This window comes from Polypterus senegalus, chromosome 11, assembly GCF_016835505.1.
Source record: "Polypterus senegalus isolate Bchr_013 chromosome 11, ASM1683550v1, whole genome shotgun sequence".
NCBI classification, from domain to species: Eukaryota; Metazoa; Chordata; class Cladistia; order Polypteriformes; family Polypteridae; genus Polypterus; species Polypterus senegalus.
In genome coordinates, this window is record NC_053164.1 from 55,012,913 (window position 1) to 55,031,548 (window position 18,636).

The window sequence follows — 18,636 nt, forward strand, 5'->3', positions numbered from 1 at the left end:
TCAAGAAACAAACAGATAATGATGCAAGATGACTAGCAGCACACCTTCTTCAACTTTATCTGTTTTTAGTAAGAAAACGTGTGGATATTTTAAAAGGACTTAAACATGAATGGAAATGAGCACCACAGGCCTACAATATAGTCAATCAGACTACTTAGTCGTGAAACTTTTGCAACTGTGGTAATCATTGATCATTGACTGTTTTCACAGCTCAGGTGCAACAACAGCACATCTCAGGGACCAGTTAAAGGGAAAATTAAAAACTAGAGAGAGCTGCTTAATGCAGGACTTCAGGGGCCATTCTGATATGCCATCTGGCTCCAATGCCCTGTTGGTTATGACCTGCCACATACCCAGATTGTTTATAACAAATTGGTTTTGAAAAACAGATAAATTGAGATTTATGTGATAATGTAATTTACCAGCACTCATCTCTGAGAATCTTAATGACTTCTGTAACAGAAACAGCTTCAAGGAATTACAGTTTAGTCATAAATAATAGAAACATTTTGTTCTATGAGTTCTCTTTTACTAATTAAAAACAAAATGATAGTAATGTTATGTTATGTTATAGTAATGACCATCATCATCAAGTCCTTCCGTGAGAACCCTAAATCCAAAGAGGACTGTTTCATTTATGTTAGGTAGAATGCCCAGAGGGGACTGGGCGGTCTCATGGTCTGGAATCCCTACAGATTTTATTTTTTCTCCAGCCGTCTAGAGTTTTTTTGTTTTTTCTGTCCCCCCTGGCCATTGAACCTTACTCTTATTCTATGTTAATTAATGTTGACTTATTTTGTTTTCTTATTGTGTCTTTTATTTTTCTATTCTTTATTATGTAAAGCACTTTGAGCTACTGTTTGTATGAAAATGTGCTATATAAATAAATGTTGTTGTTGTTGTAATGTTTCTTAAGTTTACAGGACAAATTTTTGCCCTCACAAATACAACAGACAAGTAAGTTCACCTGCCTGTTCCAATACATTCCAGGAGTGAGGGTTATGGAGTGGACCACCACAACAAATAGGCGTATTGATATAAATGGAAGGGTGTCACAGTTTTGCCCCAAGCAGTTCTTAAAATTAGTACTTCTGAGGAGCTGGAACTTCATGATGTCAAGAGACATTGGGAGTTTGGAAAGAGTCAGAGGCAGTCATGTTATGTTTTGGGGCTTAAAGCAAATTGTAAATATTCAGTAGTTGAGACATACGCTGACAGCATACACTTATCGAGAAGAGTTGGATTTATACAGCGTTTATTTAATGAAAAAAATAACAGAAAAAATGTACTTTGCTAGTAAAGAGTTAATTAAATAGTTAATTAAATTAGTGCATTTCATAATGTCAGATTTTTTGTTCAAATCATTTTAAATTGAAATTTTGGTTCAAGCAAAAACATTTTCTAATATACAAACTTAAAAAAATAACACAAGTGACATGATATATTCATTATTACAGTAAAGATTTAGACATGTTCATCACACTGTTAAAGGTGTCTTTGACCACAGCATAGGATTTAGGGTGATTCTCCTCCGAGAGCCTCATCCTCGATATCATCATATTCAGGAGGTAATGGGTACTCCACGGCACCACGAGAATCTGTAAAAGACAAGCATACAAGGAGGCTCAAAGAATAATATGAATTTGCCAGGATGTCAGCATTAAAATGATTGCTGGAATTCAGATTGTTTTTATCTAAGTGGTATAAAAAGTCCATTCATCTTCTGTGCCTGGTCTGTTCTCAGGGTCATATGGTCAGAAGCCTCTCCTGGAAAGTTTATGTAGGCGGTAATGTGGTATGGTATGCCAGTGTATTACAAGGCATACTCACACTCTTTCACACAGAGCCAGGTTTACAGTTGCCAAAATAGGACATGTCTTTCAGATACTAGAGTACCAGGAGAAAACTCAACCATTCTATTAATTATTTAGTAATGGAGACTCTCAAATATGTAGCCATACACCACAAAGAACCTATTTATTTCTCTTTCCACATTTGACCTTGAGGTTTAAAAATAGTAAACATTATAATAATAAAAAATGTTTAATTTATTTAAAATCTGAAAGACCTGTATTCACATTTTAACAAATAGTAATATTCACTCAAAGACAATACTGTGTGTTCATAATAATTTGTAGCTAAGCCACCCTGGATATTGTTCTGTCTTCCAAGATGAGCATTTGTTCCTGCTTTCTGCTTCACTCCATAGATCTCCCTCCTAATGTTTTTACAGATAATATCCTGTTCTTTTCTTCACCTGTGGTCAGTAAATCTGCCATAACCATAGATGACTGTTTTCAATGATACATTCATGTGTCTTCTTCTTTTACAACATCTATAACATTCATTCTCTTCTTTATGACGCATGCCCCTCACCTTTTATTTTTACTGGTGAGGCACTAGTTAACAGCTATTGAACCCTTAAACTCATCAGAATGCTGCTGCTTTTTGTCTCTCTCATCACACCTCTGCGGTGCTCCATCCACTGACTTTCCATTACTGCCAGGATTAATTCCAAAACTTTAGTCCTGACCTGTGACTACTTTCATAGATTTACTCCTTAAGCTTTCATTGGCTGTTAAAAAAACCCTGCACACTGACTTCTGGGTCAGGTCAGGTTGGGGAGCATGCACTGAACAAGCACTTGACAACCCCCCAGGCAGACACATGGTCAATTCTCACTCCCCGGAAATGACTATCTATCTGCCGCAGTCAGGTGTTAGGTGGGCATCCTCTTGGTCTGGTTCAGCCACTCGGGTCCTCAACAATGAGGATCCTGTGAACTGGATCATCCTATGGGAATTAAGCTTCATGGCAGTAGTACTGTAACTGACGCTCCCTCACAATGTAGATAATGTGTCTCATTCGGAACTCCGCAGTACCCAAGGATTCTCTGAAAAGACACAGTGCTAAAGGAGTCCAGTCTTCGTCTCAGGTCACTGGAGGATAGCGTCCAAGTCTCACAACCATATAGCAAACCAGGAAGCACCAGGACTCTAAATACGTGTACCTTTATCCTTTTGCAAATATATTGGGAGTGCCACACACCCCTTTCCAGTGATCTCATGACCCCCCATGCTTTCCCAAACCATTAACTGACTTCATAGGAAGAGTCACCAGAGACATGAATGTCACTGCCGAGGTAAGCAAACTTCTCAACATGGTTGATATTCTCTCCTCAGACAGACACACTGCTGATGGCTGTGTGCAAGAGGTCATTAAAGGCCCGGATCTTGGTTTTTATCCAGGACACTCTGACTACTTGCTCAGTCTCTCGAGAGCCCCGATCAGAGCTTACATTGACTCCATGAAGATCACAGAATTGTTGGCAAAGTCAAGATCAGTGAATCTTTCTTCACCAACAGATGACCCACAGCCACTGGACCCCATGACCCTGCCCAACACCTAGTCCATGCAAGCACTGAACGGAGTAGGAGCAAGAACATACCCCTGATGAACCCAAGAATAAAAAAAAAGACCGCAGAGTTTCTGTCTTCATTCTGCACAGCACTCACAGTACTAGTGTTCAGGCCGGCCATGATTTCCAGATACTTTGGGGGGATCCTGCAGAGTCTCAGGATGTCCCACAGGGCAGCTTGACTCAACTGAGTCAAACGCTTTATGAAAATTGACAAAGGCTGCAAAGAAACTCTGCTGATATTCGCATTTGTACTCCATGTGAACCCTCAGTGCCAGGATGCAGTTGATGGTAGACTTCTTAGACATAAAACCAGACATTTCCAGTTGCTGCTAGGTGAGCAGATGATCACGGATCCTATTGAGGTTGACCCTAGCAAGACCATACCCGGCATCGAGAGCAGTGTTATCCCCCTGGGGTTGCTGCAATCCAGGTGATCATCCTTCCCTTTCCAGATAGGGAAGACAAATCCCATTTTTCAGTCAGTTCGAATATTGCCCGTTTCCCTAATGAAAGCAAAAATTGTTTGCAATGCAAGTAGGACAGCCTTACCACCAGCCTGAAGAAGTTCTCCTTAAATACCACAGAACCCTGCAGCCTTCCCTAACATCAGCTGGTTCACCAACTGTGCAAACTCAGTGAGATTGCGAGGTTCACAGCTAATTGGAGGATCAGCCTCAAGGTCTGTGGACCCAGAGATGTCCAATGTCCTAACCTGAGGATCATCTTTAAACAGGGTGCTTCTTAAAAAAACATCTTTTCACATCTCAGGATTATTTACATTTTGAATTAATCGAGCTCTATTCTAAATAATAACAGCCATGTTTAAACCTATTAATTTAATTTACTGTGGGTAAGGTACCAGTTTATTATCGAATTCAGCCAGAAACATCAGTTTGAAACTGAAATAATTATTTCAACAGCCTGCATTGCACTTTCAACCAGTCAAATGTATGGATGTATTTTATCTTGTGTAAATTGCCATGTGGTAAAAATTGATTAAATAAATGAAGAAATAAATACAGAAGTACTGCATTTAGTGTAACTCAAAACATGCTGGTAGTTTGGTACATGTGCATACCGATTGTGGAGTATTTTAAGGGTTCCTCAACATCGTCATAGTTGTAAAGCAGCTCATCATGAGGGATGTTTTCTGTAGAGAGAAAAGTATATAAAAATAATACTTATTAATTGGTAATACAGTTTGATCAAATTTATCTTGACTGAGCACTTAGGGGATGACTGTGTGGAATGGTGTTATTTATTGGTGCTCTTACATGTATTTATTATCTTCTACTGAAAGAAAATAGGGCTTGTTTCTTGTCTTTGTGACCCAAAGTGAAGGACAAATCAATTGTCCAGCTAAAGTGAAACAAAAACCTTTGACTAGATTAAGTATTAAAAAATGAAATCTTATCATTAACTTATGAGGTTATTGCTAAATGTTGTGTTTTCTCTAATGCCTTAAATGAACTCCCTTTATTGTCCTATGTTCCTATAATAACATGCTTTGCAGTACCTGACAGGTCTTCTGTTTTTCTATTGCAGTATCATCATAGTAGCCAGGGCCATCCGCCTCCAAAGAAGCCAGTTTCCTACCTTAGAAATCATACAATGTTAGTTAATTTATAGTGATTTGAAAGCAAATAACCAATAAATATGCTAACTACAGTTTTTAGTATTTACCTAGAACATCTTGGTCTTGGTCATCGTCCTCAATGTCCTCGTAGTCATATGGTAGTTCATCAGACAGAAAGCTCCCTGAGAATGACACCCTTCATATATTTACTAATATAATATATACATATATATATATATATATTAGCAGTTGGAGATCCACAAAGGGAGAAAATGAATCACAGTATCATAAAGTAGTTTTATTCCTGAGCTTTCAACCTACCAGGGTCTTCATCAGAGGATAATGCTTAGACTTACAAGAATCAAAGGCAATATATAGCAATACCTTACAGGGGAGGAGGGGGGGGTGGCTAGGTCCGTGTGGGGGGGTGAGGTTGTTGGGAGTAAAGTCTTGTTTATTAAGAATAAGTTCTTCTTAAGTTTGTATATGCTGGATTTATGTCCAAGTGTCTGTTGATGGCGTTCTCATTTGATAACCAGGATTCAGCCAGCTCTCTAGCACTTTTATTATTGGCTTTAAATTTTACTTGTACATCGTCCCAATTAAATGTTTCATTAAAAGTGTTTCTGTGGCATTACAACGCTTAAAAGATTTATCCGTCGCCGAGGATGAAATCATGGTCTCTTTTGACGTTGTGTCGCTATACACCATGATACCGATTCATCTAGCCACAGAAACACTTTTAATGAAACTGGAAAGTGACCCCACTATAGAAACAAGAACTAAGCTATCGATTAAAGACATACTACACCTAATATCACTCTGCCAAAAAACTCACTTTCATTTTAACGGCAAATACTATACTCAGAAAGAAGGCATGCCAATGGGATCGCCGTTATCAGGACTTCTAACAGAACTAGTAATGCAACAATTTGAAAACATGGCTCTATCTCAGTTCACACCCAAAATTTGGATACGCTATGTGGACGACACATTCGTCATAATAAAAAATGATCAGCTGAATGAATTCTACAAGCACATCAAGTCAATATTCCCGGCAATCCAATTCACAATGGAGAAAGAAATTAACCGACACATCAGCTTCCTGGACATCTACATTGAAAGAAGTAATGACGCCACCCTGACTACTAGTGTTTACCGTAAAGAATGCTATGCAGACAAGATATTACACTTCGCCAGCAACCACCCGATATCTCATAAACGGAGCTGTGTTAAAACTCTATTCAGAAGAGTCCACACCCATTGTAATACGAAGGAAACAAAAATGAAAGAGAGACGCTATCTCTTCCACCTTTTCACTTCAAACGGATACTCGAAAACATTCATTAATCGAAGCCTACAGAGAAGACGCCAAAAAACTCAACAAACAATTGACTCGAATCATAATCCCCACCCAACCTGGCACTCACTCCCTTATCACCACAATGTGTCTGAAGGTGCTGCACGCATCCTGGCCAAGTCAGGTGTCAGAATAGCACACAAACCCATGAACAATCTGTGCACGGTCCTCTTTAATGCCAAAAACAAGAAATCGACAGCAGAAACACTAAACGCAGTATACAGCATTCCATGCAGTTCGTGCTCAGCGGTATACATAGGACAAACTTCAAAAAGAATCGCAACACGTATACAGGAACACTGCAACGCCGTCAGAAGAAAGGACGCACTGTCATTGATCTATAAGCATACTAAATCAACAGGACATACATTTAATTGGGACGATGTACATGTAAAATTTAAAGCCAATAATAAAAGTGCTAGAGAGCTGGCTGAATCCTGGTTATCAAATGAGAACGCCATCAACAGACACTTGGACATAAATCCAGCATATACAAACTTAAGAAGAACTTATTCTTAATAAACAAGACTTTACTCCCAACAACCTCACCCCCACACGGACCTAGCCACCCCCTCCTGCCCCTGTAAGGTATTGCTATATATTGCCTTTGATTCTTGTAAGTCTAAGCATTATCCTCTGATGAAGACCCTGGTAGGTTGAAAGCTCAGGAATAAAAACTACTTTATGATACGTGATTCATTTTCTCCCTTTGTGGATCTCCAACTGCTAATATGCAAACCGTATCACAGCCCTTCTCTTCCATATATATATATATATATATATATATATATATATATATATATATATATATATATATATATATATATATTTACTAAACATTCTAAGTTCTTCACAGACTTATTTTGAAACTGGAGCTAATCATAACAGAATCAGGTACAAGGCAGGAATCAATACAGGATGAAATGCAAGTCCAGTGCAGGAAAAATGAGGGAATAAAAGTGTGCTGGATTGTCACTTGTAATGGATCAATGTTTCATCCAGGGTGTATTTCTGCATTGGGCCCAGTGCTAATGGCCCAATGCCTCCAGCTATCTTACATTTGTATAATGAATAAAATAGATTCAGAACATGTATGATTAAAAGAGCATTATTGTCATTTCCAACAACCCATAGACATTTCAAGTACATTTGATTGCAATTGAATGTTGTAACAACCAGAAATGGTATTGTCTAATACTGTAAACTGTTAAATAGCTTCCAAGAATAAAGGCACTCCAGTTTCATGAAACTGGTATAAATGAGCTTCAGTGTGTTTTTCCACCATTGCCTTTATGTGCAAAATTCCATTGGTACATTAAAGGAAAAATCTGTCACTTCAACATTTAAAATTTATATAAGTAGCTGAGTCAACAGCCACTGAAGAATAACTCATGATGGAATTAAGTTAACTGGTATTATGAAAAGATAATGTGATGATTTGTAAATTGGAAATTCTCCAGTCTCACATGTAATATTTTCACTGTTTTGATGCAGGAAGTACAGAGCACAACTAGCTGCTTGCACTCTTTCCACCTACAGAAGCCCTTCTACTCGTCTGCTGTGTACCATCTTACCTTTCCTTGGTGCTCCATAAGTTCCCTGTCTGGCCAGTTTGTACTCAATTTCCTCATAGACTGCATTATTGATGGGAAGAAGTTCATCCATGGCCATTCCTGGAAGGAGATATAAGGACTGTAAGGAATGTGATAATCAACCATTGCAACAAGTTTAGTGGTGCAGTATTACTTGTACTACTAGGGTGCTCACATTTATTTGTGTCCTGCAGTTGTCTGTGCTTATTGGATACATTACATTTAAAATAAGTGGCCTGTCTGGGGCCTCAAGTATAAAATCTTGCTTCAATTCCACAGAAAAATATTCTTTATGCTACAAAGGCAAAAAAAAGGAATTATGTAAAAGTATGTATGCCATGTCCTATGTCAAGTTCCTTTATAAATCTCTTATCAATTTAAAAGTACGTGTGCATGCACACACATTAGCTACTTCTTGCACCTCCCACCAGTAACCATGTATGGCTTAAAAAAACTGCCTTTTTGAAAATTCATGATCTAGTCACCAAACTCATTGAATGTGTGGTATTACTAACATTTGGTGGAATTTAATTTCAAATAAATTGTATTTTTTCCCTCAATTTTAAGGCCACAGGTCATAATACATTATTCCAAGAATTAGGTGCATGGTGACACACTGCTGCCTCATAGTGAGGAGTCTGATGGCCACATCCTGGGTGATCACTGCATGGAGTTTTTTTACATGAGGCCTGTGGGTTTGCTCTGTTTTTCTCCCACATTCCAAAGTCAAGTAGGTTAGGTAAATTGGTGATGCTAACTAGGCCAGTGTGTATGTGTGTTCACCCTGCAATGGGCTGGCACCCTGTCCAGAGATTGTTCCTGCCTGTGTTCGTTGCTTGCAAGGATATGCTGTAGCTGCTACCAGTCCTGGAAAGGGGGCTTAGACAATGGCTGGATGAATGAATATTATAATCCATCCTGCCAAAAAACAACTTTCACTTGCACGTCACCAGTCCTAAAAACAGATAAATACTCAGTAAAATTTCACTTACAGGTTAATTCACTGTTTCAGATTTAAGTTTAACTTAGGTTATTTCAACTTGAATAGATTCTGTACAGTATTTTCCCAGTTTGCACACAAGAAAGACACTCTTGTCAGCAAACAGATTGTCAGTAGTCAGCATGAGTGATTAAACAGTAGTGTGTGTGGCTACAGCTTATGCCTGAATATATAAGCAGTGGTGTGGCTGTCTGAGCAAATCTCCATCACACATATTCAGTTTGGAAAATATTTTTTAAAAATGTGGTGTCTGTCTCTTTAATGAAGCAAATAAATAACTGAAAATGCTTCAACCTTCAAATTATTTCACTAAGTCGCATCCAAATGTATATTATGCTATGTGGTGTATGGCTGGCCGTTTATCCCGGCCAATACCCCCAAGCCGCCAGTTGGAGCCCTCCCTTCAGTATGGAGGTTGCTTGAAGACCAGCAGGGCATCATGGACATTGCAGTTTTTATACACAGCCCTGCTGGATGCCATGGGGACCACTAGGTGACGCTGCAGGAAGGAAAAACGGTTATTTAACCTACGTCCCGGAAGTACGTCTGAGTCACATGGACAAGGGGAATGACGTGTTTCCGGGGTGAAGAAAAGGACTTTTTATCTGACCCGGAAGTGATAAAGGACCACATGGACTGGGGATTGAAACACTTCCGAGTCAGGGACTATAAAAGGACTCTGGGAGCTCCCAGATGGCAAGCTGAGCTGGGTGGTAGGAGGGCAACGCATCTGGGAGTGGAGGATTGTTTATTGTTATTGTGGTTGTGAATTAATGAGTATTGTGGAGAAGAGGGTGCTTTGTGCACTGTGCTGTATTAATAAAGTCAACATTTGGACTTTTATCTGGTGTCTGGCAATTTGGACAAGGGCTCAAGGGAGCGATAGCGCCCCCTATCTGTCACAGCTATAAATATATTTTTCAACTTCTTAAAATATGAAAGTGATTATTTTGCCAAAATATGTAGACAAACTTAAAAACATAGCATTTTCTGTCATTTAAATATCATTAATGGTATTTGTTTTCTATTTTGTGAGGGTGACTGACTTATAGGCTGGTTTAGATGTCCTAGAACTGTCGTCTTGGACTTGTGTGCTGAACTGGGGCCTTTACACAATCCTTGTTCTGTTAACGATTTAGAACAACTTGGTTTAGAAAACAGATGAATGGATGAACATCAGAATGTGACTAGGGTGTCAATGAATTGCGAATGAATGAGATTTTCTGTTCAGTTCATTGTCTTGCTGCCAGGAATTGCTAAAATGCCAACATCAAAAAAGTCTGCATAGGACTTACGAATGGTTAAAACCTTCTGTAACTTCATGGCAGTTTTAAGTTTTTTTGAGTTTTATAAATCCTGACTTTTGCGTAACAAATGACTTACATATGTTTCTAAACATAAACAAGTTTTATACTTGTGTGCATAAATGGATGAGTACAGGTTTTCTACTTTTGTTATTTATTCTTATCATTTTTCCTTTTTATTGTTCCACAGATCAAAGATGGCTGTCATGGGATGTGGTCACATAACTTAATGTATGTGGCCACTTTCCTTATATTTTATGTCAAGTGATATTTCATGTCGTAATTGAGCCACACTGCATAAGATAGCCTGCTCAATGGTAAAACTCTCAGGTGTTCACCTCATGGAAAAAGGATTTTACCATACCATACCATACCATTTTTATTTGTTGAGCGCTTAAAAACATAGCATTACAACTGACCGAAGCACTGTACAGTTAAAACAAGCCGGACTAAAAGCAAAATATCAAAAACAAACATTAAGAAACAATTAAAACAGAGATACTAAAAAACAGGTCAGGGGACCCAATAGAATAGAGAAATAGCAAAAAGCAAGTGGAAATGAGACAGGTTAAGAGTTAAAAGCCAATGTGAAGAAGTGCGTTTTTAGGCGTGATTTGAATGTGGCAACTGAAGCGGCATGCCTAACCACTAAGGGTAGGGAGTTCCAGAGCCAATGCCAAAAGGACGTCATTTAGGACACGTAAATGCTGTGCTGTGCTGTGTTGGGGCCTAAAGCCTGACTGAAAAAGGTCCATTACCTGATGGTCCTGTAGGTGATGAGTTAGTTGCTCATAAACTACTTTTTTGAGTATTTTTGACAAGAAAGGTAGTTTGGAGATTGGACGAAGATTGGAGAGAACGGCAGGGTCAAGATCAGGTTTTTTCACGACTGGATGTACAACTGCATGTTTGAAAGCACGAGGAACTATAGCCGAAGATAGACTACTAGTTATGATCTTTAGGACATCGTATCGAATCGCAGGAAACACATCTTTCAGCAGTCTGGACGGCACCACATCGTCCGGAGACCCCGAAGGCTTCATTGAGGCGCCGATTTTTTCCAGATGGGGGAGCGAAATGGGTTCAAAGCTGGTGAGGGAGCCGTGTGCAGGAGCGGATAAATCAACAGAGCCAGAAGAAGAAATGGAGATCTGGGATCTAATGTTCGTGACCTTATCCAGAAAAAAGGTGAGGATCTGATTACAAAGAGCAGTGGAGGCAGAAGAGAGAACAGCATTTAGTGTTTTGTATAAGACACGTTGATTGCCAGAGTTTTTTGAGATGATGTCAGCGAAAAAACGGTTCCTTGCACCTCTGACTGCTCTCTGGTATTGGGACCACGCGTCTCTCATGCAGTCAAAGGTAACACAGAGACCATCTTTCCTCCATTTACGTTCTAGCCGCCTACAGTTTTGCCTGATGGAGCGAATGTGTCCGTTTAGCCATGGATCATACTTGACTTTGGATTGTCTCCGTTTGAGTGGGGCTACAACATCCATCACAGAACAGCAGGAAGTGTGGAAGGTTTGCAAAAAAAATCAGCATCTGTGGATTCACATGAAGTGGAGATTGGTGAAAAAGCAGCTGCAAAATCTTCAGAAGCAGAAGGGGGAATGACACGGGAAGGACGGGTGGTGGTGGATTTACCATGCTCAACAGAGAGCAAATCCAAATTAAACAGAACAGGCGAGTGATCAGAAAAGCTGTGAGGCAGAATGTCCAAGTCACTGATTCTGAGACCGCGAGAAAGAACCAAGTCCAGTGTGTGAACCTGTCCATTTGTTGGTCCGTTCACTAGTTGAGAGAGACCAAAGGAATCAATAATGTCCAGAAAGTCTTTTGCTAAAGGTTTAACGGGACAGCAAACATGGATATTAAAATCACCCAAACAAAGGAAGCGATCATATCTGCAGGTAATATCAGCCAGGAAAGCTGAAAATTCATCTAAAAAGTCCTTATTATATTTTGGGGGGCGATAGATGAGTGTGCACAGCAGCGGTGGAGAGCAAACTAGTTCAAACATACTGAGCTCAAAAGTTGAATGGGAAAATGAAAGAGGAAGGGAAGGGTGGTTGCAAATAAAATCAGATTTAAATAAGGTCAATAAGCCCCCGCCGCGGCGCTGTGCTCTCGGCGTGTTGATAAAGGAACATCCCTGAGGCAAAACTTCAGTGAGTGGGAGCGTCTCGCCCGGTAAAATCCAGGTTTCGGCGGTACATAAAAAATCCAGGCCATTGGAATGAAAAAAGTCTTTCAGGATGAAAGTTTTGTTCACGACCAATCTGGCATTTATCAGCGCGAAAAGAACCGGCTGGGACAACGTTAACAGAGACGCACCAGCCGTGGCAGCTGACACTGTCATGATGCTGCGTTGGTTGTTAAAATTCACCCCCCGGCGGCGGTGACGGATCGAGGCAGGGAGGTACACTGGAGCGTCCGAGGGCAAGTGGCATACCGGTAGCATTGCCATATGTTGGGATCCAGGAGAGTTGTTCCTAGAGAGGATCCGGGAAGCTCGGAGCCGAGCCCTGGTGCCTCCGCACTTCCCCCGGCGGCAGCGTTTCCATCTGCAACCGGCTAAACCGTGGGCAGTGATGAGGAAGGCTGGGACTTCCTCAAACAGTCGGCCAAAGGTTTGACTGAACTCAGGGGTCAGATGTTGAGAAACCCCCACACTCGTTCGAAGAGCCAGAAGGGTGAGGCGATCATAACGAATCATCTAGTCAGGAAGAGCACCACAGGAGCAGGTAATCCGAGAAAAAAGCAGGACTAACGAGAAAAAAAGCCAGAGCGGCTGACAGCATGCCTCAACAGTCGGCGCCATCTTGTTATAAATGATGATCGCTATCACCATCTTTTGATGGGTTTTTCTTAGGTTTACTCCTCTTGTCTGTGTGTTTTGACATTCATTGTTTTGTTTATTGAACTGTTTTTTGTGTTCCTGTATATTGGTGTTTCCTAATTTGGCCCTAGTGTATGGTTAGGGTTTATGTTTGGATGTGTGTATGTGTGTTTGCCCTGCAATGGACTGGCAATCTGTCCATGTTTTGTTCCTACCTTGCGTCCTACGTTAGTTGGGATATGCTTCAGAAACTCCCATGACCCTGCCACTGAAAAAATGAAATCTAAACAAGTGAAAAGTATTGTAGCGTCTTCCCAGACGTAATGACGATCCGAGACGGTCACTTGGTTAGTCCCTTCTTTTATTAATCAAAAAAACGGTTGCTGTTGGCCGCAACCACGCCGAACAGGCAGACTCAAAAAAAAAAAAACAATCTCACAGCGAGAGCGACATGACCGAACCTCTCTCCTGTCTCCACCCTCTCTCTTTTTCAACCCAGCGCTCCCCCCTGCCTCGGCTCCACCCCCATCCCTCCGGAACCTCCTTTACCTTCCACTCTATTACAGTTTATGAGAAATAACAGGGACAACAGAATAAATAACTGAGAGGGATGCAAATCACAGAACACAAACTGCAAAACAGAACTCTACAATAAAGAACAGAACGCTACAGTATTTATATCATGACATTAAGTCCACACACCATGACATGTAGTCCATATTGTAAGAATTATTGACTTGTGTTTACAAATACTGTATTTAGGTTACTTTAAGAAATATTGACAAGTAAATTTTGCTTACCCCCTTGGCAGATTTTTTGCTAAATAAAAGCAAAACAACTCCCATTTAATTTTTTTTGTCTAGTTTTTGCATATGCATATTTTGAAGTGTGTTCAGGAGTAAGCAGGTTAGAAAATGACTGACTGACTGACTTTCATATTTGTGGTCAACACACAGTAGGCTTCAGCTTTTTCTTTCTTCTGACATCTATCTAAGTGTTAAACTGAAGTTCTTGTTAAGTAAGATGGTTTGCCTGTGTATTTTGTTGACTCTCTCAGATATTAATAGCTTGAGTGTTACAGCTCTTTGAAATTCAAGAAACCATTTGCCAACGCCATGGCTTTAAGTAGACATATATTTTTACTTCTGAAGTGGACCATTAATGGGCTTTAAAATGAGTTTGAGAATGTTACTGTTTGTTGATTTATTTATTGCTTTACTTTTTTCTTTTAAAAAATCCTAAACATTTATTGTTGTTTTTGTTAACTCAAAGATAAGATATCAAATGTTCAAACTGATAAACTGTATTGTTGTTTTGCAAATCTTCACTCATTTTGAATTTGATGCCTGCAACACGTTCCAAAAAAGCTGGGACAGGGGCATGTTTACCACTGTGTTATATCACCTTTCCTTTTAACAACACTCAATAAGCATTTGGGAACTGAGGACACTAATTGTTGAAGCTATGTAAGTGGAATTCTTTCCCATTCTTGATGTACAACTTCATTTGCTCAACAGTCGGGGGTGTCCGTTGTATTTTGCGCTTCATAATACACCACACATTTTCAATGGGAGACGGTCTGGACTGCAGGCAGGCCAGTCTAGTACCACACTCTTTTAATACGAAGCCATGCTGTTGATACACATGCAGAAAGTGGCTTTGCGTTGTCCTGCTGAAATAAGCAGGGATGTCCTTGAAAAAGATGTCGCTTGGATGACAGCATATGTTGCTCCAAAACCTCTATGCACCTTTCAGCATTAATGGTGCCTTCACAGATGTGCAAGTTACTCATGCCATGGGCACTAACACACCCCTATATCATCACAGATACTGGCTTTTGAACTTTGCACTGATAACACTCTGGATGGTCCTTTTCCTCTTTGGCCCGGAGGACACGACGTCCATGATTTCCAAAAACAATTTGAAATGTGGACTCGTCAGCCCACAGCACACATTTCCACTTTACGTCAGTCCATGTCAGATGAGCTCGGGCCCAGAGAAGCCGGCGGCATTTCTGGGTATTGTTGATATATGGCTTTCGCTTTGCATGGTAGAGTTTTAACTTGCACTTGTAGATGTAGCGACAAACTGTGTTAACTGACAATGGTTTTCTGAAGTATTCCTGAGCCCACATGGTAATATCCTTTACAAAATGATGTCGGTTTTTAATGCAGTGCCGCCTGAAGGATCAAAGGTCACGGGCATCCAATGATGGTATTTGGCCTTGCCGCTTATGTGCAGAGATTTCTCCAGATTCTCTGAATCTTTTGATGATATTATGGACAGTAGATGATGAAATCCCTAGATTCCTTGCAATTGTACGTTGAGAAACATTCTTAAACTGCTGGACTATTTGCCTACGCAGTTGTTCACAAAGTGGTGAACCTCGCCCCATCCTTGCTTGTGAACGACTGAGCCTTCTGGGGATGCTCCTTTTATACCCAATCATGACAAACACCTATTTCCAATTAACCTGTTCACCTGTGGAATGTTCAAAACAGGTGTTTACTGAACATTCCTCAACTTTCCAGTCTTATACTGCCCCTGTCCCAGCTTTTTTGGAACATGTTGCAGGCATCAAATTCAAAATGAGTGAAGATTTGCAAAACAACAATAATGTTTATCAGTTTGAACATTAGATATCTTGTCTTTGTAGTGTATTCAATTGAATATAAGTTGAAAAGGATTTGCAAATCATTGTATTCTGTTTTTATTTACGTTTTACACAACATCCCAACTTCATTGGAATTGGGGTTGTAGAAAGGTAAAAATGTTGGAAGAGATGGAAGTGAATTTTTTCTTTTCTTTTTAAAGTTACCTTTCTTTAGCGTCCGGTTTCTTTGAAGCTGACCAACCAGCAGGACTGTTATCAGGAAGAGAAGCGCTCCGAGGACAATACAGACAATCATGAGGATGGGCTGCTCTTTGGCCTTGATATTGGTGACTTCTGTTCAAAAATGTTAAATAAAAAGAGCTGAGACACACCAGCTACTGTCTGATCTACCAACAGACATGATAAAAACAAGACCATAAAGACGAGAACAAAAGTGAATTTACAAATGTGAAGCTGACCTTTTGGTATTGGAGCCTTGTTATCCTGTGCAAATCCTAAAGAAGAAAATAAAAATTAATTGAATGGCCCACAGTTAACCAGTGGATAAAAGGACCTTTGAGCTTAGGAAGAACACTGTCTAAAAATATTCCAGTAATGTAAATTCATGGCTGTTGAGCCTTAGCTTCCATTTTTGTGAAGAGTCTTCCTTCTGATTCTAAGTTAATAGAAGTCTCTCCTGGTAATTATAGCCTGTATCCCAAATTGAAAGAAATATTTTCATCGTACTTTACCAAAATAATCGATGTCCTGTACAGCATTATGGACAAATATTCATCTGAGGCAAAAGAACCATCTATAGTCTGGAATTTTCTTTTTCTCTGCATTGTTTGCTTTAGATTATTATATCAGTGCTTTTGTATATATAGCTTAATGTTCACATGCTAAGAATAAAAATGTTTATGACATGTATGCATGAGTATTTTTCCATATACATAATGCATAGTGTTTATTCATTTTCTTACTATAAAGTGCAGAAGCAAATCAGACATAATTAAAAACTGAGATGAAATTGTTCCATAATTAATGTCATGATAATGTCAACATAAAAAGTAATTATCTTTATTAAGTAGTATAATCTCTGTTTTTTCTTGTTTATGTATTTGGACACAATAATAGTACACTGTTCAGAGATCATTCATCCATCCAGAGGGAGGTGAACAATTACTCTTTGTCAACAAAAATTATTTATCCTGCAACAAGCCCACCTATGCATCTGACTAATGAGAAATTAATCAAAGAACTACTGAGCAGTGCATTGTGAGGAAGCACAGAACACGTACCTAGGAGTTTAGAAGGTGCTGGACTTTAATCTGCAGTCCTTTTGGGCCAAAGTCCGATTGGTGGTCCGATTAATAGCATTAACTACACTTTTGGAAAAAGATGACATTGGAGCTTTTAGAGGTAGGGAGTTTGAATCTGGGGTCCATTTGCCTAAAAATCCATCCATCCATTATCCAACCCGCTATATCCTAACTACAGGGTCATGGGGGTCTGCTGGAGCCAATCCCAGCCAACACAGGGCTCAAGGCAGGAAACAAACCCCGGGCAGGGCGCCAGCCCACCTCAGGGTGCACATACACATACACACACCAAGCACACACTAGGGACACATGCGGTATATATTCTCAAAAGAATCTCTTAAGTACTTTAGCAAGTAGGCCCTAGCATTAGGTTTTTGAACAGATTTTGCTTACTGATCATAATTTTTGTTTTGCACTTTTATTTAGCAGTTTTAATTATTTATACTTCTTGTTATTGTCTGACTGCCTTTTCAATGTTTCTGGTGCATTTTGCATCTCCTGGTTTTTAATTTTTTTTTTTTACCTCACTAACCATACACTGCTCATCTCCATCCATCCATCCATCCATTTTCTAACCCGCTATATCCTAACTACAGGGTCACTGGGGTCTGCTGGAGCCAATCCCAGCCAACACAGGGCGCAAGGCAGGAAACAAATCCCAGGCAGGGGACACACACACCCACGGACTAAGCACACACTAGGGACAATTTAGGATCGCCAATGCACCTAACCTGCATGTCTTTGGACTGTGGGAGGAAACCAGGGCACAAAGCCATTTAAAAAGTGTTGATAACAGTGTGGAAGAATATGAAACACCTCATTAACACCTCAAACTGGTAGTTTGTGCAAAGTGTAAATGTCTGCAGCAAGTTGGTTTCATTCTGTAACTCTATGATCTGCTATGATTTGATGCTAATGGTTTTTATTAATTAAGTTATTTAACTGTACTCAAAGACTCACCCTGTAAACCTCTAAACAAACTCAGAACTTACAGATGTAGGATACCTTTTGAAATTAAAATGAACAAAATGTAATGAGCTGTTATGTTTTAAGGATATACGCACAGGACCTGTCAGGTGTACAGACTTGGATTGGGCTATGAAAAGCAGCTGTTACATTTGGCAAATGGGATGCAGTTGGTTTCTACAGCATTCTATAGTGTCTTGTAAAAAGTGGTGATAATGGGGAGGGAGTCATTAGCTCATTATAAGAAGTAGAGACTCTGCTACACCCTCTTGGCCAACAAGGTGGTATTGATGGCCCAGGACAGGTTATTTTCAATATGTACAATGAGGAACTCAGCACTTTTGACCATCTTGATAATGGAGCCATTGATTTGCAGTGGTATGTGGTCAGGACGGCTCTTTTAAAATCAACAAATGTCTCTTTGCTCTTTGTTAAAAAATATTGTTTTTATTGCACCAGACTTCAAACTGTTGCATCTCCTCCCTATATACTGACTCTTCATTATTATCGAGATCCACCACTGTTATGTTATCAACAAATTTGCTGACATGGTTTGAGCTGATACTTGGCAGTACAATAGCGAGTTAGGAGCAGCGATGAAAGCACGTATCCTAATTATGAAAACGCTTTTGTTTGTTCAAATATTCTTTGTGGTTTGAA

At 39.8% G+C, this 18,636-nt stretch overlaps 1 protein-coding gene across 1 annotated transcript; it reads right to left on the bottom strand.

Annotated features, from left to right (window-relative positions):
• Positions 1–1,441: 1,441 nt before the first annotated feature.
• Positions 1,442–16,109, bottom strand: LOC120539005 (antigen WC1.1-like). Its single transcript, XM_039768676.1, has 6 exons — positions 15,914–16,109; positions 7,932–8,030; positions 5,105–5,179; positions 4,938–5,017; positions 4,500–4,571; positions 1,442–1,598 (listed from the first exon to the last, which is right to left on the bottom strand). The coding sequence occupies exons 1-5, from the start codon at positions 16,002–16,004 to the stop codon at positions 4,515–4,517; spliced, it is 402 nt and encodes a 133-aa protein (XP_039624610.1). The 5' UTR covers positions 16,005–16,109; the 3' UTR covers positions 1,442–1,598; positions 4,500–4,514.
• Positions 16,110–18,636: the final 2,527 nt, after the last annotated feature.

Bases quoted from the DNA above. Each gene is read 5' to 3' on its own strand.
- LOC120539005 (XM_039768676.1), bottom strand. From the start codon at position 16,004: ATGATTGTCTGTATTGTCCTCGGAGCGCTTCTCTTCCTGATAACAGTC. The intron at 8,031-15,913 runs GTAACTTTAAAA...ATCTCCTTCCAG, and splicing joins AAACCGGACGCTAAAGAAAG to GAATGGCCATGGATGAACTT. The intron at 5,018-5,104 runs GTAAATACTAAA...ATGATTTCTAAG, and splicing joins CCAAGACCAAGATGTTCTAG to GTAGGAAACTGGCTTCTTTG.